The sequence below is a fragment of the Kogia breviceps genome, chromosome 10, assembly GCF_026419965.1.
Source record: "Kogia breviceps isolate mKogBre1 chromosome 10, mKogBre1 haplotype 1, whole genome shotgun sequence".
Taxonomy (NCBI): Eukaryota; Metazoa; Chordata; class Mammalia; order Artiodactyla; family Physeteridae; genus Kogia; species Kogia breviceps.
Window position 1 is genome coordinate 71,097,552 of NC_081319.1, and position 16,582 is coordinate 71,114,133.

The 16,582-nt window shown below is 48.0% G+C and overlaps 1 protein-coding gene across 2 annotated transcripts; it reads left to right on the forward strand.

Annotated features, from left to right (window-relative positions):
* The first annotated feature begins 1,117 nt into the window (after positions 1–1,117).
* On the forward strand, positions 1,118–6,181 carry PIM1 (Pim-1 proto-oncogene, serine/threonine kinase). Of its 2 annotated transcripts, XM_059076447.2 has the most exons (6): positions 1,118–1,621; positions 1,733–1,839; positions 1,942–1,992; positions 2,085–2,451; positions 3,977–4,153; positions 4,650–6,181. In XM_059076447.2, the coding sequence occupies exons 1-6, from the start codon at positions 1,540–1,542 to the stop codon at positions 4,805–4,807; spliced, it is 942 nt and encodes a 313-aa protein (XP_058932430.1). In that variant the 5' UTR covers positions 1,118–1,539; the 3' UTR covers positions 4,808–6,181. The 2 variants fall into 2 exon arrangements, with proteins under 2 accessions (XP_058932430.1, XP_058932431.1); XM_059076448.2 differs by having other exon boundaries at positions 1,197–1,621; positions 1,733–1,992.
* Positions 6,182–16,582: the final 10,401 nt, after the last annotated feature.

Sequence of the window (16,582 nt, forward strand, 5' to 3'; positions counted from 1 at the left end):
AAGGTGAATACAACGTGAAAACTCTGATTAAATCAAGCGCGCCCTCCCACCCTCGCTTTAGATGAGGAATTTTCTTCACTCTCCCGCCCTCACAGAAGGGGCTGAGACAGCATCTGGCATCACAATACTAACATTTGCTTCGTGATTTCCTCTTTACAGGGCACTCTGACACACATCACTTCTTAGGCATCAGGATTCACTGGAACCTTTCAGCATTTTAAAAATAAAAATCTGCTAGGGAATCTGGGGGCTGATCTTTTCACCGGCTGTGACAACCGCGATCTGGACCTCTCCCCCGAGTGAGCGGAGCTCTCCCCGTTTTATTCCAGGCCTGTGACACCTCCACTCCCTCCGTGAAGCCACCGTGACTCATATCTTGCAGATCCTTCGCCCCCTACGCGTTCCCAACACACAACCCCCGGGAGATCCAACCCGAGCCCACAGCGCGTGGTCAACCCGCCCAAGCCGACTTGGAGGTCTTGCGTCTGAGTCACACATAAAGACCACCCTCGTCGGCATCCCCCCCACACACAGTCCCTCACACCCCGGCGCGCCGGCCTCCCGGCCTGAGACACCAACGCCCGTCGTCTCTGCGCAACTTGTTATGCTCCAGCTCGAGCCCTTGACCCAAAAACCCCGAGAAACGGAGAGCTACAGAGCCGGCCTCGGGCGGCCTTTGATGGCTTTGTTATTGTTTGGGTTTGAATCGATACGCCCCTCCCCATCCTTCCTCCCTAGCGGCTCGACACCCAGCTCCCGCCTACCCGCACGCCCCGCGCCCCTCCCCCTCCATTTTGGCGCCTTTTCCTTCCCGCCACGTCGTGGCGGCGTAGAGACCATTCTGACCGCGAGAGCTGGGCGGGGGCGTGGGCGTCGCGCGCCGTGTTATGCAGATCAATCGGCTTCTGGTTGGCTGGAGACGCGGCGGCGGGGGCGGGGCCGGGGCGCGGCGACAGAGCGCGAGGGGCGGGGGCGGAGGGGAGTCGCCCTGTCCCGCCGCTTCCCCACCCCCTCTCCTCCCTCCTCCGGCCCTGCAGCCCCGCTCCCCGCCTAGGCCTCCCGGAGAGGCCCCGCCCCATCCCCGCCCGCCCGCGCGCCCCCCACCCGCCGGCGCGCTCCGCCCCTTTACTCCTGGCGGCAGGGCGAGCCGGGTGTCTGCAGCAGCGGCCGCGGTGGCGGAGGAGGCCCGAGAGGACTTGGCGGCAGCGGCGGTGGCGGCGGCGGCGGGACCGGCGGCAGCAGCAGCAGCAGCAGCTACAAGCTCCCTGTGCCGCGGCGCTGCGGCACAAGCCCCACGAGCCGCCCACCCCTCCGCCCTCTGCGCTGCCTGACCCCGCCGGCGTGTCCGTCAGCCGCCAGCCCCGGCAGCGCCCCCAGTCGTCCTCCGACTCGCCCTCGGCCTTCCGCGCCAGCCGCAGCCGCAACGCCACCCGCAGACTCAGCCCCAGCCGTAGGCACAGCCACCGGCACAACCACAGCCCCAGCTCCTGCTGCAGCTCCTCCAGACACCGTCCCTACGCCGACATCCTGGAGGTTGGGATGCTCTTGTCCAAAATCAACTCTCTTGCCCACCTGCGCGCCGCGCCCTGCAACGACCTGCACGCCACCAAGCTGGCGCCCGGTGAGTGCCCCCCCCATCCAACCCGAGGATGGAGTGGCGGCTGGACCTCCAGGGTGGGAGCTGGGGGCTCGCAGGCCGGCACTGAGTCCCCTGTGACTCCCCCTTTCCTAGGCAAGGAGAAGGAGCCCCTGGAGTCACAGTACCAGGTGGGCCCGCTCCTGGGCAGCGGCGGCTTCGGCTCGGTCTACTCAGGCATCCGTGTCGCCGATAACTTGCCGGTGAGTGGGCGGCCCGCCGCGGGGAGGGCGCGCCGGACGGGGGGCGCACGGGTGTGTTTGGCCCGGGCGAGGGAACCTAACGCTCTCTGGGGGGCTTTCCAGGTGGCCATCAAGCACGTGGAGAAGGACCGCATTTCAGACTGGGGAGAGCTGGTGAGTACCCTGGAGGGGGCGACCCCCAGGATGAGTGGGGTGAGGGGCACCCTCCACTCCCGCCCTAACGCAGCCCCCTCGCCCCTCTGCAGCCTAATGGCACCCGAGTGCCCATGGAAGTGGTTCTGCTGAAGAAGGTGAGCTCGGGCTTCTCCGGCGTCATTAGGCTCCTGGACTGGTTCGAGAGGCCCGACAGTTTCGTCCTGATCCTGGAGAGGCCCGAGCCGGTGCAAGACCTCTTCGACTTTATCACGGAAAGGGGGGCCCTGCAGGAGGAGCTGGCCCGCAGCTTCTTCTGGCAGGTGCTGGAGGCCGTGCGGCACTGCCACAACTGCGGGGTGCTTCACCGCGACATCAAGGACGAGAACATCCTTATCGACCTCAATCGCGGCGAGCTCAAGCTCATCGACTTCGGGTCGGGGGCGCTGCTCAAGGACACCGTCTACACGGACTTCGATGGTGAGCCAGGCCTGGGGGCGGAGCTGCCCGGGAGGGAACTGCCCAGGTGACTCGGCCTGGCCTGGAGGCCTGGGTAGGCTTTCCTCTCCGGCCCTTTGTAAAGGTCATCGGGCCGTCTGGCTCGATGCTAGCAGGGGTGGGGCGAAGGAGAGCTTCCCAGCGTAGGAAAGCCGGGGATTTCAAGCCAGCTGAACCTGTAATGTTTCTGGCATGATTTTATTTTTTAAGTGGAATTCAGTGGGTTCCAAGCTTTCCCGATGAATAAGAGGTTGCGGGCAACGGGCCGTAGCCCAGATTTCTGAAGTCTGACCCAGTTTCCCCGCCAGTAAAAGGATGGGAGGGGGGAAGGGGGAGGAGAGAGCGGGAGAGATGAAAATTGACGCCGGTTTTGTCATTTTTGTTTTGTTTTATAAGGGAGTTAGTTTTGGGTAAGGTAGTTTTTAGAGCTGCAGGTTTTTTTTCTCCCTTTGATTTAGGGACGAATAAGGAATAGAAACAGTTTCGCTAAATAATTCATTGTTGTTGGGGTTTTTTTTTTTTTTTTTTGGTGTTGTGGGGTGAGGGAGTCGGGAATGAATGTTGTGAAATAAGATCTCTTGCTGGTTTGAAAATTAGTTGGGTGTCTCCGCAGAGAGGATGAAAACCTATCCTAGGGAGGGGCTTGGAGAGGGTTCTTTCAGAAAAGAAGGAATGGAGAGCTTGAGATCAAAGCACGGGAGGGTGGGTCATCATCTGAGCGGCTTAACCTAACAAACGACAGCCTTTCAAAACTTGTGACTGGGGCTTGTGGTTTGTGTTTATTTGCCCTTGGAGGACGCTGGGTTGGGCTGCATTTTTTTGTATTTAACAGTTAATGGCTGGCCGGGTCCTCCCATGTTTTTTCCTTCCAGTCTTTGCTGCCCCCTGGTGAGCACCAGCGGGATGGCCCCACTTTTTTTTTTTTTTTTTTTTACAACTCAAAGTTTGTAAACAGGAATCACGTGGTCTGAAGCCAGCCCTGCCTCTCCACCTTTCCAGTGTGGGGAGGAAGGGGTGTGGGTGTCTACCCATACATCCAGAGGGTGGGGAGGAAGGCCTTTCAAAGGGCACCCTGACTTAGGATACTGTACAAGTGTCCTTGCCTGGATCATATCTGAGATGAAACTCTCACCCGGCTCCTGGGCAAGGACATTTAATGCAGTTTAAGCAATAGTCTGTGAGATACCTCCCTTGAGTTTGCAGATGTTCATCCCCTCCTCCCATTGAGGGTGGTCCTACCACATACAGGCCTCAGGCTTTGGGTCTGTGGCCAGCCCTGTTTGTTTCTTGGAGCTGTTTACGGTCTGAGCTGGTAGAGAAGTGGGTAATGCTTTGGGTTGGAGAGCTGCCATAAGCTTCTCGTCCACTCCTTTTAGCCCTGGGAGGGGAAGTAGGGTGGTGCTTTTTTTTTTTTTTTTTTTTAAGAGTTACTCAGCATACCTCTCAGTTGCTTTGTGTTTTATTTTTGCTAAAAGTATGTTTTCCTTCCTATTCCCCCGGCTTGCAGGGACCCGAGTGTATAGTCCTCCAGAGTGGATCCGCTACCATCGCTACCATGGCAGGTCGGCAGCCGTCTGGTCTCTGGGGATCCTGCTGTACGATATGGTCTGTGGAGATATTCCCTTTGAGCACGATGAGGAGATCATCAGGGGCCAAGTTTTCTTCAGGCAGAGGGTCTCTTCAGGTAACTTCAAGTACCAAAGGATCCTGATCCCTCAACTCCTGGCTGTTTTGCCAGGAAGTGAAAAGTTGAGGGCTCTTTGAGCCTTCTCCCTTAAAGCAGGCTCTCTTAAATACTGCGGTTCCAGTGACCTCATCGTGGGTGGTGTTCATATTTGTAAGTCGGTAGGTGAATTGAATCACCTCATCGTGCTTAGTGATGTCTCATCAAAATCTCTTGTCATCATCTTTCCTATTTCTGTTGAGTGGGCGTCGTGGGAAAGGCCCTAGCTATTGAAGTTTGAAAACTACAGGTTTAAGAGAGGAGCTGTTTTTAGCTGAAAGCATACTGGAACATCTAGGTGTTAGTTAATACCTTCTCATTGAAGAATAAGCTTTTTAGAAAGGGCAGGGTCTCTGTTGGATCCCTGACTTGTGGGCACCTGGGGAGCAAAGTGGGAAGACCTTTGCACTGCAAAAACAAGTTGAGTCATTCGTAACCTCTATCTTGCTTTCTCTAGAGTGTCAACATCTCATTAGATGGTGCTTGGCCTTGAGACCATCAGATCGGCCATCCTTCGAAGAAATCCAGAACCATCCATGGATGCAAGATGTCCTCCTGCCCCAGGAAACTGCTGAGATCCATCTCCACAGCCTGTTGCCAGGGCCCAGCAAATAGCTTCTCAGGCAGGTTCTCCCCTCTCTGTCAGATGCTCAAGGGAGGGGAAGTGTCTGTTTCCAGCTTCCCAAGTACCAGTGACACTTCTCTCCAAGCAGGACAGTGCTTGATACAGGAACAACATTTACAACTCATTCCAGACCCCAGGCCCTGGAGGCTGCCTCCCAAAGGGAGGAAGAGACTCCACTCCAGCCGTCCTAGGCCTCAACTCCTCCCATAGAAGCTCTCCTTCTCATCGGTGTCCAGCATTGCTGGACTTTGCAAAATCCCAGGGGTGGCGGGTGGGGTGGGAGTGGATCAGAATCCAGCCATGGAACTGTTCCCTTCATCAAGAGTTCTGCTGAATGCCGTGATGGGTCGGGTAGGGGGAAATCGGGTTGGGGTGGGATAGGACTAGCACCATTTTAAGTCCCTGTCACCTCTTCCGACTCTTCTGAGTGCCTTCTGTGGGGACTCCGGCTGTGCTGGGAGAAATACTTGAACTTGCCTCTTTTACCTGCTGCTTCTCCAAAAATCTGCCTGGGTTTGGTTCCCTCTCTTTCTCCCCCACCCCTTCCCCCCATCCTTCATATGAAAGGTGCCATGGAAGAGGCTACAGGGCCAAATGCTGAGCCACCTGCCCTTTTTCCACCTCCTTTAGTAAAACTCCCAAGTGAACTGGTCTTCCTTTTTGGTTTTTACTTAACTGTTTCTAAGCCAAGACCTCACACACACATACACAAAAATGCACAAACAATGCAAATCAACAGAAAAACTGTAAATGTGTGTACAGTTGGCATGGTAGTGTACAAAAGGGTTGTAGTTGATCTAATTCTTTTTTAATTTTGCCTTTAAATTATTTTTCCTGTTTTTTTTGTTTGTTTGTTTTGGGTTTTTTTTTTTTTTTTTTCTTGGAAAGATGCACATTCTAACCTGGAGGTCAATGTTATTTATTTATTTATTTATTTGGTTCCCTTCCTGCTCCAAGCTTCCACAGCTGCCGCCATAGTTTTCTTTTCTCCTTTCCTCCTCTGACTTGGGGACCTTTTGGGGAAGGCTGCAACGCTTGCTCTGTTTGTTCATAGGGTGACGGGACTCAGGCGGGACAGCTGCTGCAGCTCCCTGACTTCTGCGGGCCCCCTCACCTGCTTACCGAAGTGGGCATGGGGTCCGTGGGTGATGGGGGAGGGGCATTGCTGACTTGTGTATATAGGATAGATTTATGAAAAGCAGTTCTGGATGGTGTGCCTTCCGGATCCTCTCTGGGGCTGTGTTTTGAGCAGCATGTAGCCTGCTGGTTTTATCTGAGTGAAATACTGTACAGGGGAATAAAAGAGATCTTATTTTTTTTTTTTTATACTTGGCGTTTTTTGAATAAAATACCTTTTGTCTTAATTTGTGGCTTAAGTGTTGTCCATGCAGAGGCATGCTAATGCGCGTTAATTGAACACTTGGTAAATGCCAAAATCTATCCTGGGAGGTAAAAGGGAATTTTCAGCCAAATCTGGTTTACTTCAGTAGGACTTCTGGGATAGTCACCTTTTTGAAATGAATATGGCCAAAGGGTAGATGAACCAATCTTGTGTGGACCAGATTTGGCTGGAGGGGCCCAATGCAGTCCCAACCTCTATTCCCAATGCAGATTCTATTAGAGCTGGGCTAATATGGCATATATGGCTATTTCCCTGTGCTAGTCAGATTTCATGAAATGGCCACTGGTGACTAGTAGCTGTGGAACAATAGAGCATTTCCATCATTGCAGAAAGTTCCACTGGACAAGGCTGACCTAGAAGATAGCAAAATTTTGCTAAACTACCAGTTGAGGCTTTTTTCAATTGTCTCTCCCACTAGTAAAACATTTTGAGAACGTACCCTTAATAAGTGTTTACTGGGAAAGTATATACCTGTGTAAATTTCCCTTCATCTTTAGTGTGGAGTTCAGTCGATAATAGACGTGTGGAAATGCATTCGTTGTTTTGACTGCGTAAGTTTTCCTCTCCAATGTGCTCGACAAAAAGCTTATATTGGGAGTAGGTGAAATGTTAGCCCGGCCATTTTCTTACTGCTTGTGCTGGGATAATTAGCATTTTTAGTCCATGGTTTCTTTGCAGGGATCTGTTTAAGCCTCTTGTTCATTTTGTGAGAGTTCAGTTTAAACTAGATGGTAGAACCCATGAGTCCACTCAGTACACGTGGCCTGACTACATCCTGAAAGAACAGTGGAGCGAGTACCACTGTCAATGTGCATGTCAAGTATTCGTAAATATTCGTTTCTTGTTTCTTTAGAAGCATCAATAGCAGCCTACAATGTTCTTCCTTCCTCATCATCTTGCTCCCTCCCCTTGGTGCATGCACACACCCTTTGGACACTGGCCCAGATGCTGTCTTGTCAGGTTGTTTGAGGGTCCAGGCCACAATACCACTCACTCATTGTCACTCCTCACTCCTTAAGCTTGGACTAGATCCCAAACCCTAGCTCGGCTCCCATGTGGCAGTAGGCGAGGAAGGAAGGATTTCTTGGTTCTGGGGGGCTGATTTTCTCAGTTCCCCTTTTCTCTATCCTCCTTGCTCTTCCCAATCTCTTGGAGGATGAGGGTTGCATGCCTCATCCTTTACAGTAAGGTTGACAGTTGGCTTAAAAGTTGCTCTAAACGTATTGAAATCTATCAAAGCCCCACCCTTCTTTCCTTTGAAGTGAGTTTCTGGCAGTTTCCCCATCCTCTATTGAGTCTGCTAGGGATGATAGAAGATGGTGTCTCTTTGAAGAAGAGTGCAAGATAGTAAGTGCCAAGATACTGGGGGGTGAAAGGTCACAGTCTCTTCTATTGGGCAGTTTAAAATCTAGTGTGGAAAGGGGGTCAGATAACTAACATGACTGTGTGGCCACAGGAATATAGACGGGAGCAATGACTTGGGAATCAGCCTTGGATTTTACCACCATTACTTAACTGGATCCCTTGGGCCTTATAACACCCTCTGAGACTAATCTCTAAATAGAGATATTCCTTGAATGGATTATTAAGAAAATCCAGTTAAATAATGGGTATGAATACATGCAAACAAATATTACCTCCTGCTTAGGGATGCTTCTATATGTAGTAAAAGTACTAAGAAGTACACGGCAATAAATTCCCAGAGTCAGGATGGTGGCTGTTTCCTCTGGGAAAGAGGAAGGGAGGTTGTGATTTGGGGAGGGGTATCTGCATAGGGGCCTTCAACTGTATGGGCAATGCTTTATTTCATAAACCAGATGGTGAGGACTAAGGTATTTGCATTATACTTTTTTTTTTTTTTTTTTTTTTTGGTCCATGCCTCGTTGCATGTGGGATCTTAGTTCCCCTACCAGGGATCGAACTCGTGCCCCCTGCAGTGGAAGCATGGAGTCTTAACCACTGGACCGCCAGGGGAGTCCCTGCATTATACTTTATAGCTTTTGGTTTGTCTTAAATATTTCATGAAAAAAATTTAAAAGTAATGAACAAATGTGTGCTTATCACAAAGGAGGCAGCAGATGGAGTTATTACTGCCCTTGGCTGAGGTGATCTGGGAAGGCTTCAAAGAGGAGGCAGCATTTCAACTGGACTTTGAAGGGTAAACCTCAGTTTGTTCACCTGTAAAGTGAGGCACAGAACATACAGGTAAAGCAAAGAAATCCAGAGGGGCTAATGTTTTTCCCCCCTTTAGACCGGGGAGGGACAAGCCACAACCTGCTGACCGAGTCTGGCACACTACCTGGTTTTGCACGGCCTGTAAGCTAAGACTTGTTTTAACATTTTAAATGATTGAAAACAGACTGAGTGAGGAATAATATTTCATAAGAGGTAAAGATTATGTGAAATTTAATTGTCAGCATTAAGAAATAAAGCTTATCCATTTATGGATTGTTTATGACTGCTTTCATAGTGCAATGGCAGAGTTGAGTAGTTGTGACAAAGACCTTATGGTCAGCAAAGCCAAAAATATTTACTATCTGGCCCTTTACAGAAAAAAGTTTGCAAATTCCTGCACTAGACCATGGTCTCATTGATTCATCTGCATCTTTCATAACACTTGGCGATAATAGCTAACACTTATTCAGTACCTACCATGTGCCCAGCACTGTTTTGCATGCTTTGCATGTCTTAGTCTTACAACAATTCTCCACGAAGGAGATATTATTATTTATCCCCATTTTGCAGGTGGGGAAAACTGAGGTGCAGAGCAGTAAGTACTATGTCAAAAGTCACATACCTAAGAAGTGGCCAGGTTAGAATTTGGACCCAGGTGGTCCATGCTCACTACCACTCTGCTATACTGCTACTTAATAAATGTTTGTGTGGATTAGTCATCTCAAGTTTCCTTCAGGGCCCAGAATCTGGATGGACGTCAAGGCAGTTCTTCCCCAGACTCCAGAGTGTCAGGTTAGCAGTTCTGTTCCATGGAAATATTCATTACTGGCTCTTGTGAGCTACCCTTCACTTGGGCCTGGGTGGGGAGGAAGAGTTGGAGGCGGTAAAGGGAGGAGTGAGGGGATGGGGCGGGGTGGTTAGGGGGTGGGGCAGGCACATATTTCTTGTAAATGTTACTCAGCTCCCTCAACTGCTCTGCTGGTTCTTGGAAACCCTTACCACAAAGGACCCATCGAGAACAGTGTTAAAGCAGATATGGCCTCATCCCCAGTTCATTTCCTGCCCAGCCTTGCACTAGTAACTCCGATTGCCAAGAGCAAGGTTGCAGTGACCCCTCAGCATCGCTGTGGGAGGAAGTGCAAAAATAAGCAGAACTAGGGTCAAGCTGAGAGGACAGTCTTTATTTATTTATTTATTTTTTGTGCTATGCGGGCCTCTCACTGTTGTGGCCTCTCCCGTTGCGGAGCACAGGCTCCGGACGCGCAGGCCCAGCGGCCATGGCTCATGGGCCCAGCCGCTCCACGGCATGTGGGATCTTCCCGTACCGGGGCACGAACCCGTATCCCCTGCATCGGCAGGCGGACTCTCAACCACTGCACCACCAGTGAAGCCCCTATTTTTATTTACTGTAAAAAGACATCCAATGTACAGAACTGGGTTAATCATAATCCTTGGTTCATGATATATTCTCATCCTTGGTTCAAGCCTGGCCTGCAGTTATATTATACTGGGTGGTGAATCCCATTCAAGAAGCAGACATCAGCAATAACATCCATCTACCTATATGATCCTTTCTTAGTCCATTCCTTGCCTCTCCCAGACATAACCTGCTGTCTGAATGTTGTGTTTAACATTCTTTTACATTTCTTAAAAAAAGTTTTTATTTCATAGCCATGTGTTCCTAAATTATGTAGTGTTTAGTTTCCGTTGTTCTTGAACTTTATAAAAAGATTATCAGGCAGGTATGTAGTGATCTGCAACTTGCTCTTTTTACTCAACATTATGTTATAAAGATTCATGCATGTTTTAGCACGTGTTTCATTTTTACTCTAGAATATTCCATCATATGGACAGGCATTTGGGTTGTGGTCATTGGAGGCCAGTCTTTAGGGCCCCCCTGGGTAAGTTACTTAGGAGGTCAGCACATACAGCCAGGTATAGCCCTTGCCCCATACCCTAGGGTAAGAGCCAGGGATTGTGGAGCCATTCCAGATTTATCCATGGAGCATCTACGGTGCACTGGGCACCATGCTGTAAACCCTGAGAACTCCTTTTTCATGCATGAGTGGGTAGAATCAGGCTTTTCTCAGGGTTTAAAGTGATGCCAGCAAATAGACAAATGTCACAGCAAAGCAAAGATCCGACGTTGCGTGGGGTCCAGTGAGATCTATGGATCTGGCAGTTACTGTTGTGACTGTTGTGAAAGGTGTAGGGATGATGATACGGTGAGGTGTGTGTATGTGTGCAAATATGTGTATCTTTGGTATGTGTGGTGAAGCATGGTGGTGTATACGTATTTGCGTGTGTGTTCATGTGAATGTAGAGTATAGCACGTGCAGGTGTGGTTGTTGTATATGTGTAAGTATGTGTTGTGCCTCGGTACATACACACTCATTCCTTATTTTAATTAAAATTTTTTTTAAATTTTCTTATTTTTTTATTTTTGGCTGTGCTGGGTCTTCCCTGCTGCACGTGGGCTTTCTCTAGTTACAGCGAGTGGGGCCTACTCTTCATTGTGGTGCATGGGTTTCTCACTGCAGTGGCTTCTCTTGTTGTGGAGCACAGGCTCTAGGCACGCAGGCTTCAGTAGATGCGGCATGTGGGCTTCAGTAGTTGTGGCTCCCAGGCTCTAGAGCACAGGCTCAGTAGTTGTGGCACATGGGCTTAGTTGCTCCGTGGCATGTAGGATCTTCCTGGACCAGGGCTCGAACCCATATCCCCTGCATTGGCAGGCAGATTCTTAACCACTGCACCACCAGGGAAGTCCCCACACTCATTCTTGGAGGTACTACCTGCTTCCCCACCTGGACTAAAGAGTCACATTTCTTCACCCCATGGCCTGCTGCCTCTTTTCCTACCTTTGCCCTGGTTCTCTCCTCTGCCCCACTCCCTCTCTCACCTCTCTTCACCTCTTACCTTCTTCTCGATCTTCAGCTCAGATCCCACCTCCCAGAACCACCCACCCAATTCTCTTTCTTCCTCTTCCCAGCTCCTCCTCCAGATGGCCAATCCCAATATACCTTTGAGATCTCATCCTTATTTAACCTTGCCATCTTCATAAAACTGTTGGCTGCCCGCCTGGTTTCATAACTCCTGGTTTGCCTTCGACTCCTCTGTCGATTAGGCCCCATTTCCTCTCCCTCTCCTTGCCCTTTAAACTTGGGTGTTCTTTCCCTTCCTCACTCCCAAGCCCTCTGTGTTGGCCAGGATCCTGGTAGGAAACAGATGGCACACTCAGATTGGGTAATGCAGGGAAGAGTGTGAAAAAGAACTATTTACAAAGGTGTGGGGCAGGTGCTGGGAAACCACGTGGGGCAGTGCTGTACCCTGGGGCTAGCGCAGTGGGAGCACTCCCTCACTCAGGCCTGAGGGCTGGGGGAGGAGCCTGCCTGATGTCAGCTGTAACCTTCATTCGGGAGAAGCGGTCACCCTGTGCTAACCCTGCGTGGAGGGAGTGAGAAAGAAATACCCGTGCTTCTCTCTTCCCATCCTCTGTTCTCCTACCAGGGCCTCCCATGGACTGAACTCAGCTGAAAGTCAGAAGGCAGGGAGTCTGGTGTGAGGCAGTCCACATAGGTCAGCCTTTCCAGGCACAGAGGAAGCTGGAGAAGGGTGGGGAACAGCTCTGGAGGCCAAGGGAAGACGCCCAGCATGGTCGCTGCTGTATTGTGCTTCCTCCCCTGGCTTCACGGACCATCTTCTTCATGGCGATTGCCACAACTCCTGCATAGACCTCTCTCGTGAGTTCAGGCCTGGGGATCAATAGCCTCCTAGATACCACTGCCCAGGGGCTCCCAGGAACCCAGGAACTGCATATCACTTGAGTGCCTGCAGGAAAATGATCGAGACCTTCCCAACCCCTGAATTCCACCCTGCCACTGCTCACCTCTCAGCTCCTCTCATGAAGTTCCTTAGAGACACAGATGCCCACATATTTTCTAAGTGAAAAGAATTTTTTTGCTTATAAAAATGATACAAGCTTTTTAGTAAAAATAATGGTATGAAGTGAATTAAAGTTATATGATGTAATTCTACCACTCTAGAGAGAAATACTTTTAGCACATCCATATTTATATTTAAATATGTATATATTTATATGTACACACATATTAGCTATATATAATTTTACAGAACAGAGCTCATATTTTTGGTAACCTGTTTTTCCCCCACTTAACAATGTACTATTGAAATGCTTCCATTTCAAGAACTATGGACAAACATAATCATTTTGATACGGCTACAGTATGGGTGTACCTTATTAATTTTGGTACTTTGTAATTTTCTGACATTATATATGAAATATTCTGTTACCTGATATGGCTTTGGGCAAAGATGAATTGTTGCCTATGTCAACATCTATTATTCTTTTCTTTCCTTGGTCATAGAACCTCTGATTTTTTAGCTAGTCATATGGCCTTTCTTAAGAATAAAGACTAACTCCCTCAGATTCCCTTGCAGCTAGCTGTGGACACATGACAAAGTTCTGCCCAGTGAAAAGGAAGCAAAAGTGTTTTAGGAGCAGATTCCAAGGAAATTCCTTAAGAGACATCTGGTATGTACCCTTCCCCTTTGGATGGAAGGAGGAGCTATTATGGGAAGAGGGTCATGTGGTTGTGGGGAGGGGATACATGCAGAGTAAGCAAAAGTTAAAAGCTCCCTCAGGCCACTCCATTAATCCAAGCCCTCATCACTATCATTTTATTTTATGGCAAGCTTGTACTATTTCACCAGAAAAATATTTTCCCCTTAAGTGAGTGATTTTTTTAAAAATGTATGGTGTCTTTAAGTATATTTCATCGTATCTTGGAGACCAGTGTCTGCCCTCTCACGCCCCTGATGACACATCTCTCCAATTTTATAATACAAGTCAGTTAAAAAGTGAAATTTGATATCAAGCCAAGTCTCATTTACTCATACCGATTCATGGGGGAAATTATACGGTAATATGAATAATCTAAAATAAAAGATAAAATGTATATTTGGCCCTGGAATGTGTGCCTTAATCTAACACATTTTCATTGATGGAGAGAGGAAGGGAATGAACATTCTTTTTAAAACCAACTTTATGGAGGGATCATTTACATATACTAACTCGCACCTATTTTAAGTGCACTGTTTCATGTGTTTTGAAATGTACACGCCCATATAAACACTACCACAATCAAGATAGAATATTTCCACCCCGCAAAAGTTCCCTTGGCCTTTTCCCTTGATTACCCAACCCACCCCCACCAGCCCCAGGCAACCACTGATCTAGTTTCTGTCACTATAGATTAGTTTTGCCTGTTCTAGAATTTCATTTAAATGGTGTCATACAGCATGCCATTTTTGAGAATGACCATTTATTGGGTGCCTAGCATGTGACAGACACTTTACAAGTGTATAATCATTTCCCTTTTAGAGATAAGAAAACCAAGACTTAGAAGTTAAATAATTTACCAAGGTCACATGGCTAGTATAGTCAGATGCTCAAGTCCCTTATAGAAAACGTAACCTACACATATCATCCCATATACTTTAAATCATCTCTAGATTACTTTTAACACTTAATATGATGCAAATGCTATGTAAATAGTTGTAAATACAATGTAAATGCTATATAAATAGTTACAAGTGCAGCAAATTCAAGTTTTGCTTTTTGGAACTTTGTGGAATTTATTTTCTTCCCGAATATTTTTGATCTGCATTTGGTTGAATCCTCGGATTTGAAACCCATGGATATGGAGGGCTGACTGTAAATGGCAGAGTAGAATCCTAAGTTTATTTGACTCCAAGTTTATGGTCCCACCTTACATACCACACTGCTGCTGCCCTTGGTTTTACAGAGACCCTAAAAGATGAATATATTAGGGGCAGATGTAAGGTCAAAGTTTACAATCTTATGAAAAGGTGAGAGTAAGGCACACAGAACAACTGGAGAACAGACAAGAAGATACACAATAAAATGTCAAAATATATTGAGGTTACACAATAAAATACACACCAAAAATATGTTGTCGGGCTTCCCTGGTGGCGCAGTGGTTGAGAGTCCGCCTGCCGATGCAGGGGACACGGGTTCATGCCCCGGTCCGGGAAGATCCCACATGCCGTGGAGTGGCTAGGCCCGTGAGCCATGGCTGCTGAGCCTGCGCGTCCAGAGCCTGTGCTCCGCAACGGGAGAGGCCACAACAGTGAGAGGCCCGCGTACTGCAAAAAAAAAAAAAAAAAATGTTGTCTACGTTGTACAGATACAAATAGCCACATAAGGCCTAAGAAGAGAATGTTGGCTGAAGATGTCATGACAGGTTCTTAGTGGGGCAAGATTATCTGCCACCCTAGGCATATACTTCAGAACAAATCATGGAGCTGAGCCAGGAGAATCTGACTCAGCAGGGCCAGATCTCAGGTCTTCTTCCTTCCTGTCTGGTCAAATCCATGTTGGAATCTGAAGTTTAGGAAATTATAATTTAATAAGACAAACACAGAGTCTCCACATCCCAGAACAGTAGCGTTAGAAGGGCAGCTGGGATGCTTCAACGAGTTTAAGGACAAGTCAAAAGAAGAACAATTCTCTAGCTTCTATAGGGTCATGTTTCAAAAGTTTGTTTATCGCTTGTTTGAAATTCAACACATCTTTTCAGAGAAACCACATTACAAATGGAGGTTGGTCTCTCAGATCTGCCCTCAAATGCTGAGTTAACACATGAGGTGGCTGAAATACTATACAACCACTCTGAAAACAATACTGTGGCAATCCTAGAACTCAGACAAAGCAGTGGATTGTGGACTCATAGACAGCTTGACCTGTTGTCTAGACCTCCCTCCTACCCAGTACAGCGATCAGGTCCACCATACCCCTGTCTGTAGGCATTCATTCTACCTTAGCTGAGTCCATCCTCCTTGCAAGAGAGAAAATTCTTCCTTGTTTCAAGCTGAAGTTTGTCTTATGCTACCTTCCCTTCCTTGATCCTAGTTCCACTCTCTAACTACATGAAACTGATCACTTTCCCATTTAACAAGTCTTCAAAGGGTTTATGCGTATTCATTTTACTATTTTTTTCAACCTTTCTTTCAGCTTGAAGTCTTTCTTAAGAAGTAGTTGCAGGAAATTTTTGAAAAAATAAATTCAAGTGTTTGTCACCTCAGTAAATATTTTCTCTCTCAAATTGGCAAGGACTGAATATAGTAATCAAGAAAGATTCCTGGCCTACTTGAAAAACAATGTGACTACAAAGTACCCAGCTAATCAGACATCTGTCAGGGGTAAGAAAATGACAGAAGAGCCAGCCAACTTCAGCACTTGGATGACTGGCAGAAGCCTAAAACAAAAACCTTTTTTCTAGGATGTTGTCAGGAATATTTAAGATTATGTCAAAGAAAGTATAGGGTGGCAGGACTTCCCTGGTGGCGCAGTGGTTAAGAATCCGCCTGCCAATGCAGGGAACATGGGTTCGATCCCTGGTCTGGGAAGATCCCACATGCCGCGGAGCAACTAAGCCCATGTGCCACAACTACTGAGCCTGCACTCTAGAGCCCGCGAGCCACAATACTGAGCCCATGTGCCACAACTACTGAAGCCCGCGTGCCTAGAGCCCGTGCTCCGCAACGAGAGAAGTCACGACAATGAGAAGACCGTGCACCGCAATGAAGAGTAGCCCCGCTTGCCGCAACTAGAGAAAGCCCGCGCGCAGCAACGACAACCCAACACAGCCAAAAAATAAATATAATTAATTAATTAATTAATTTTAAAAAAAGAAAGTATAGGGTGGGCCAGGTACATAGAAGGTGCTACTAAATACTGTCAGTTTTTGTCATTCACAGTAGCTGTGTTCTATAAAGTTGCTGCAAACACTGAATTAGTGAATAGTGAATCACTACTCTTAGGGGAAATACACGGTTAGGTTCCTGTGAGCCTTTGGGCACAAACATTTCAGGTGTGCTTCGTGTTATTTAATATATATTATTGATCCATTCACATTAAACTCATGGCCAACAGTCCTATAATTCATGCCTGAGGGAAGCTTATCTAGCACATGGGGGCAGTTTTAAACAGCAGAGTCACCAACAATAAGCACAAAAATGCCAAAAGCATGGCACTAAATTTACCACAAAAGGACACTTGTTTACAGTATGATAGCTGAAACAAGAAGGCAGTATCACCTTACCCCACCTTAGCTGGCAGTGTTGGGCAAGTCATGCATGGTGGGTG

Excerpts from the sequence above, each read along its gene's own strand:
- PIM1 (XM_059076448.2), top strand. The coding sequence starts at position 1,540 with ATGCTCTTGTCCAAAATCAACTCTCTTGCCCACCTGCGCGCCGCGCCC. Across the intron at positions 1,622-1,732 it reads CGCCACCAAGCTGGCGCCCG|GCAAGGAGAAGGAGCCCCTG; the intron begins GTGAGTGCCCCC and ends CCCCTTTCCTAG. Across the intron at positions 2,452-3,976 it reads CGTCTACACGGACTTCGATG|GGACCCGAGTGTATAGTCCT; the intron begins GTGAGCCAGGCC and ends CCCGGCTTGCAG.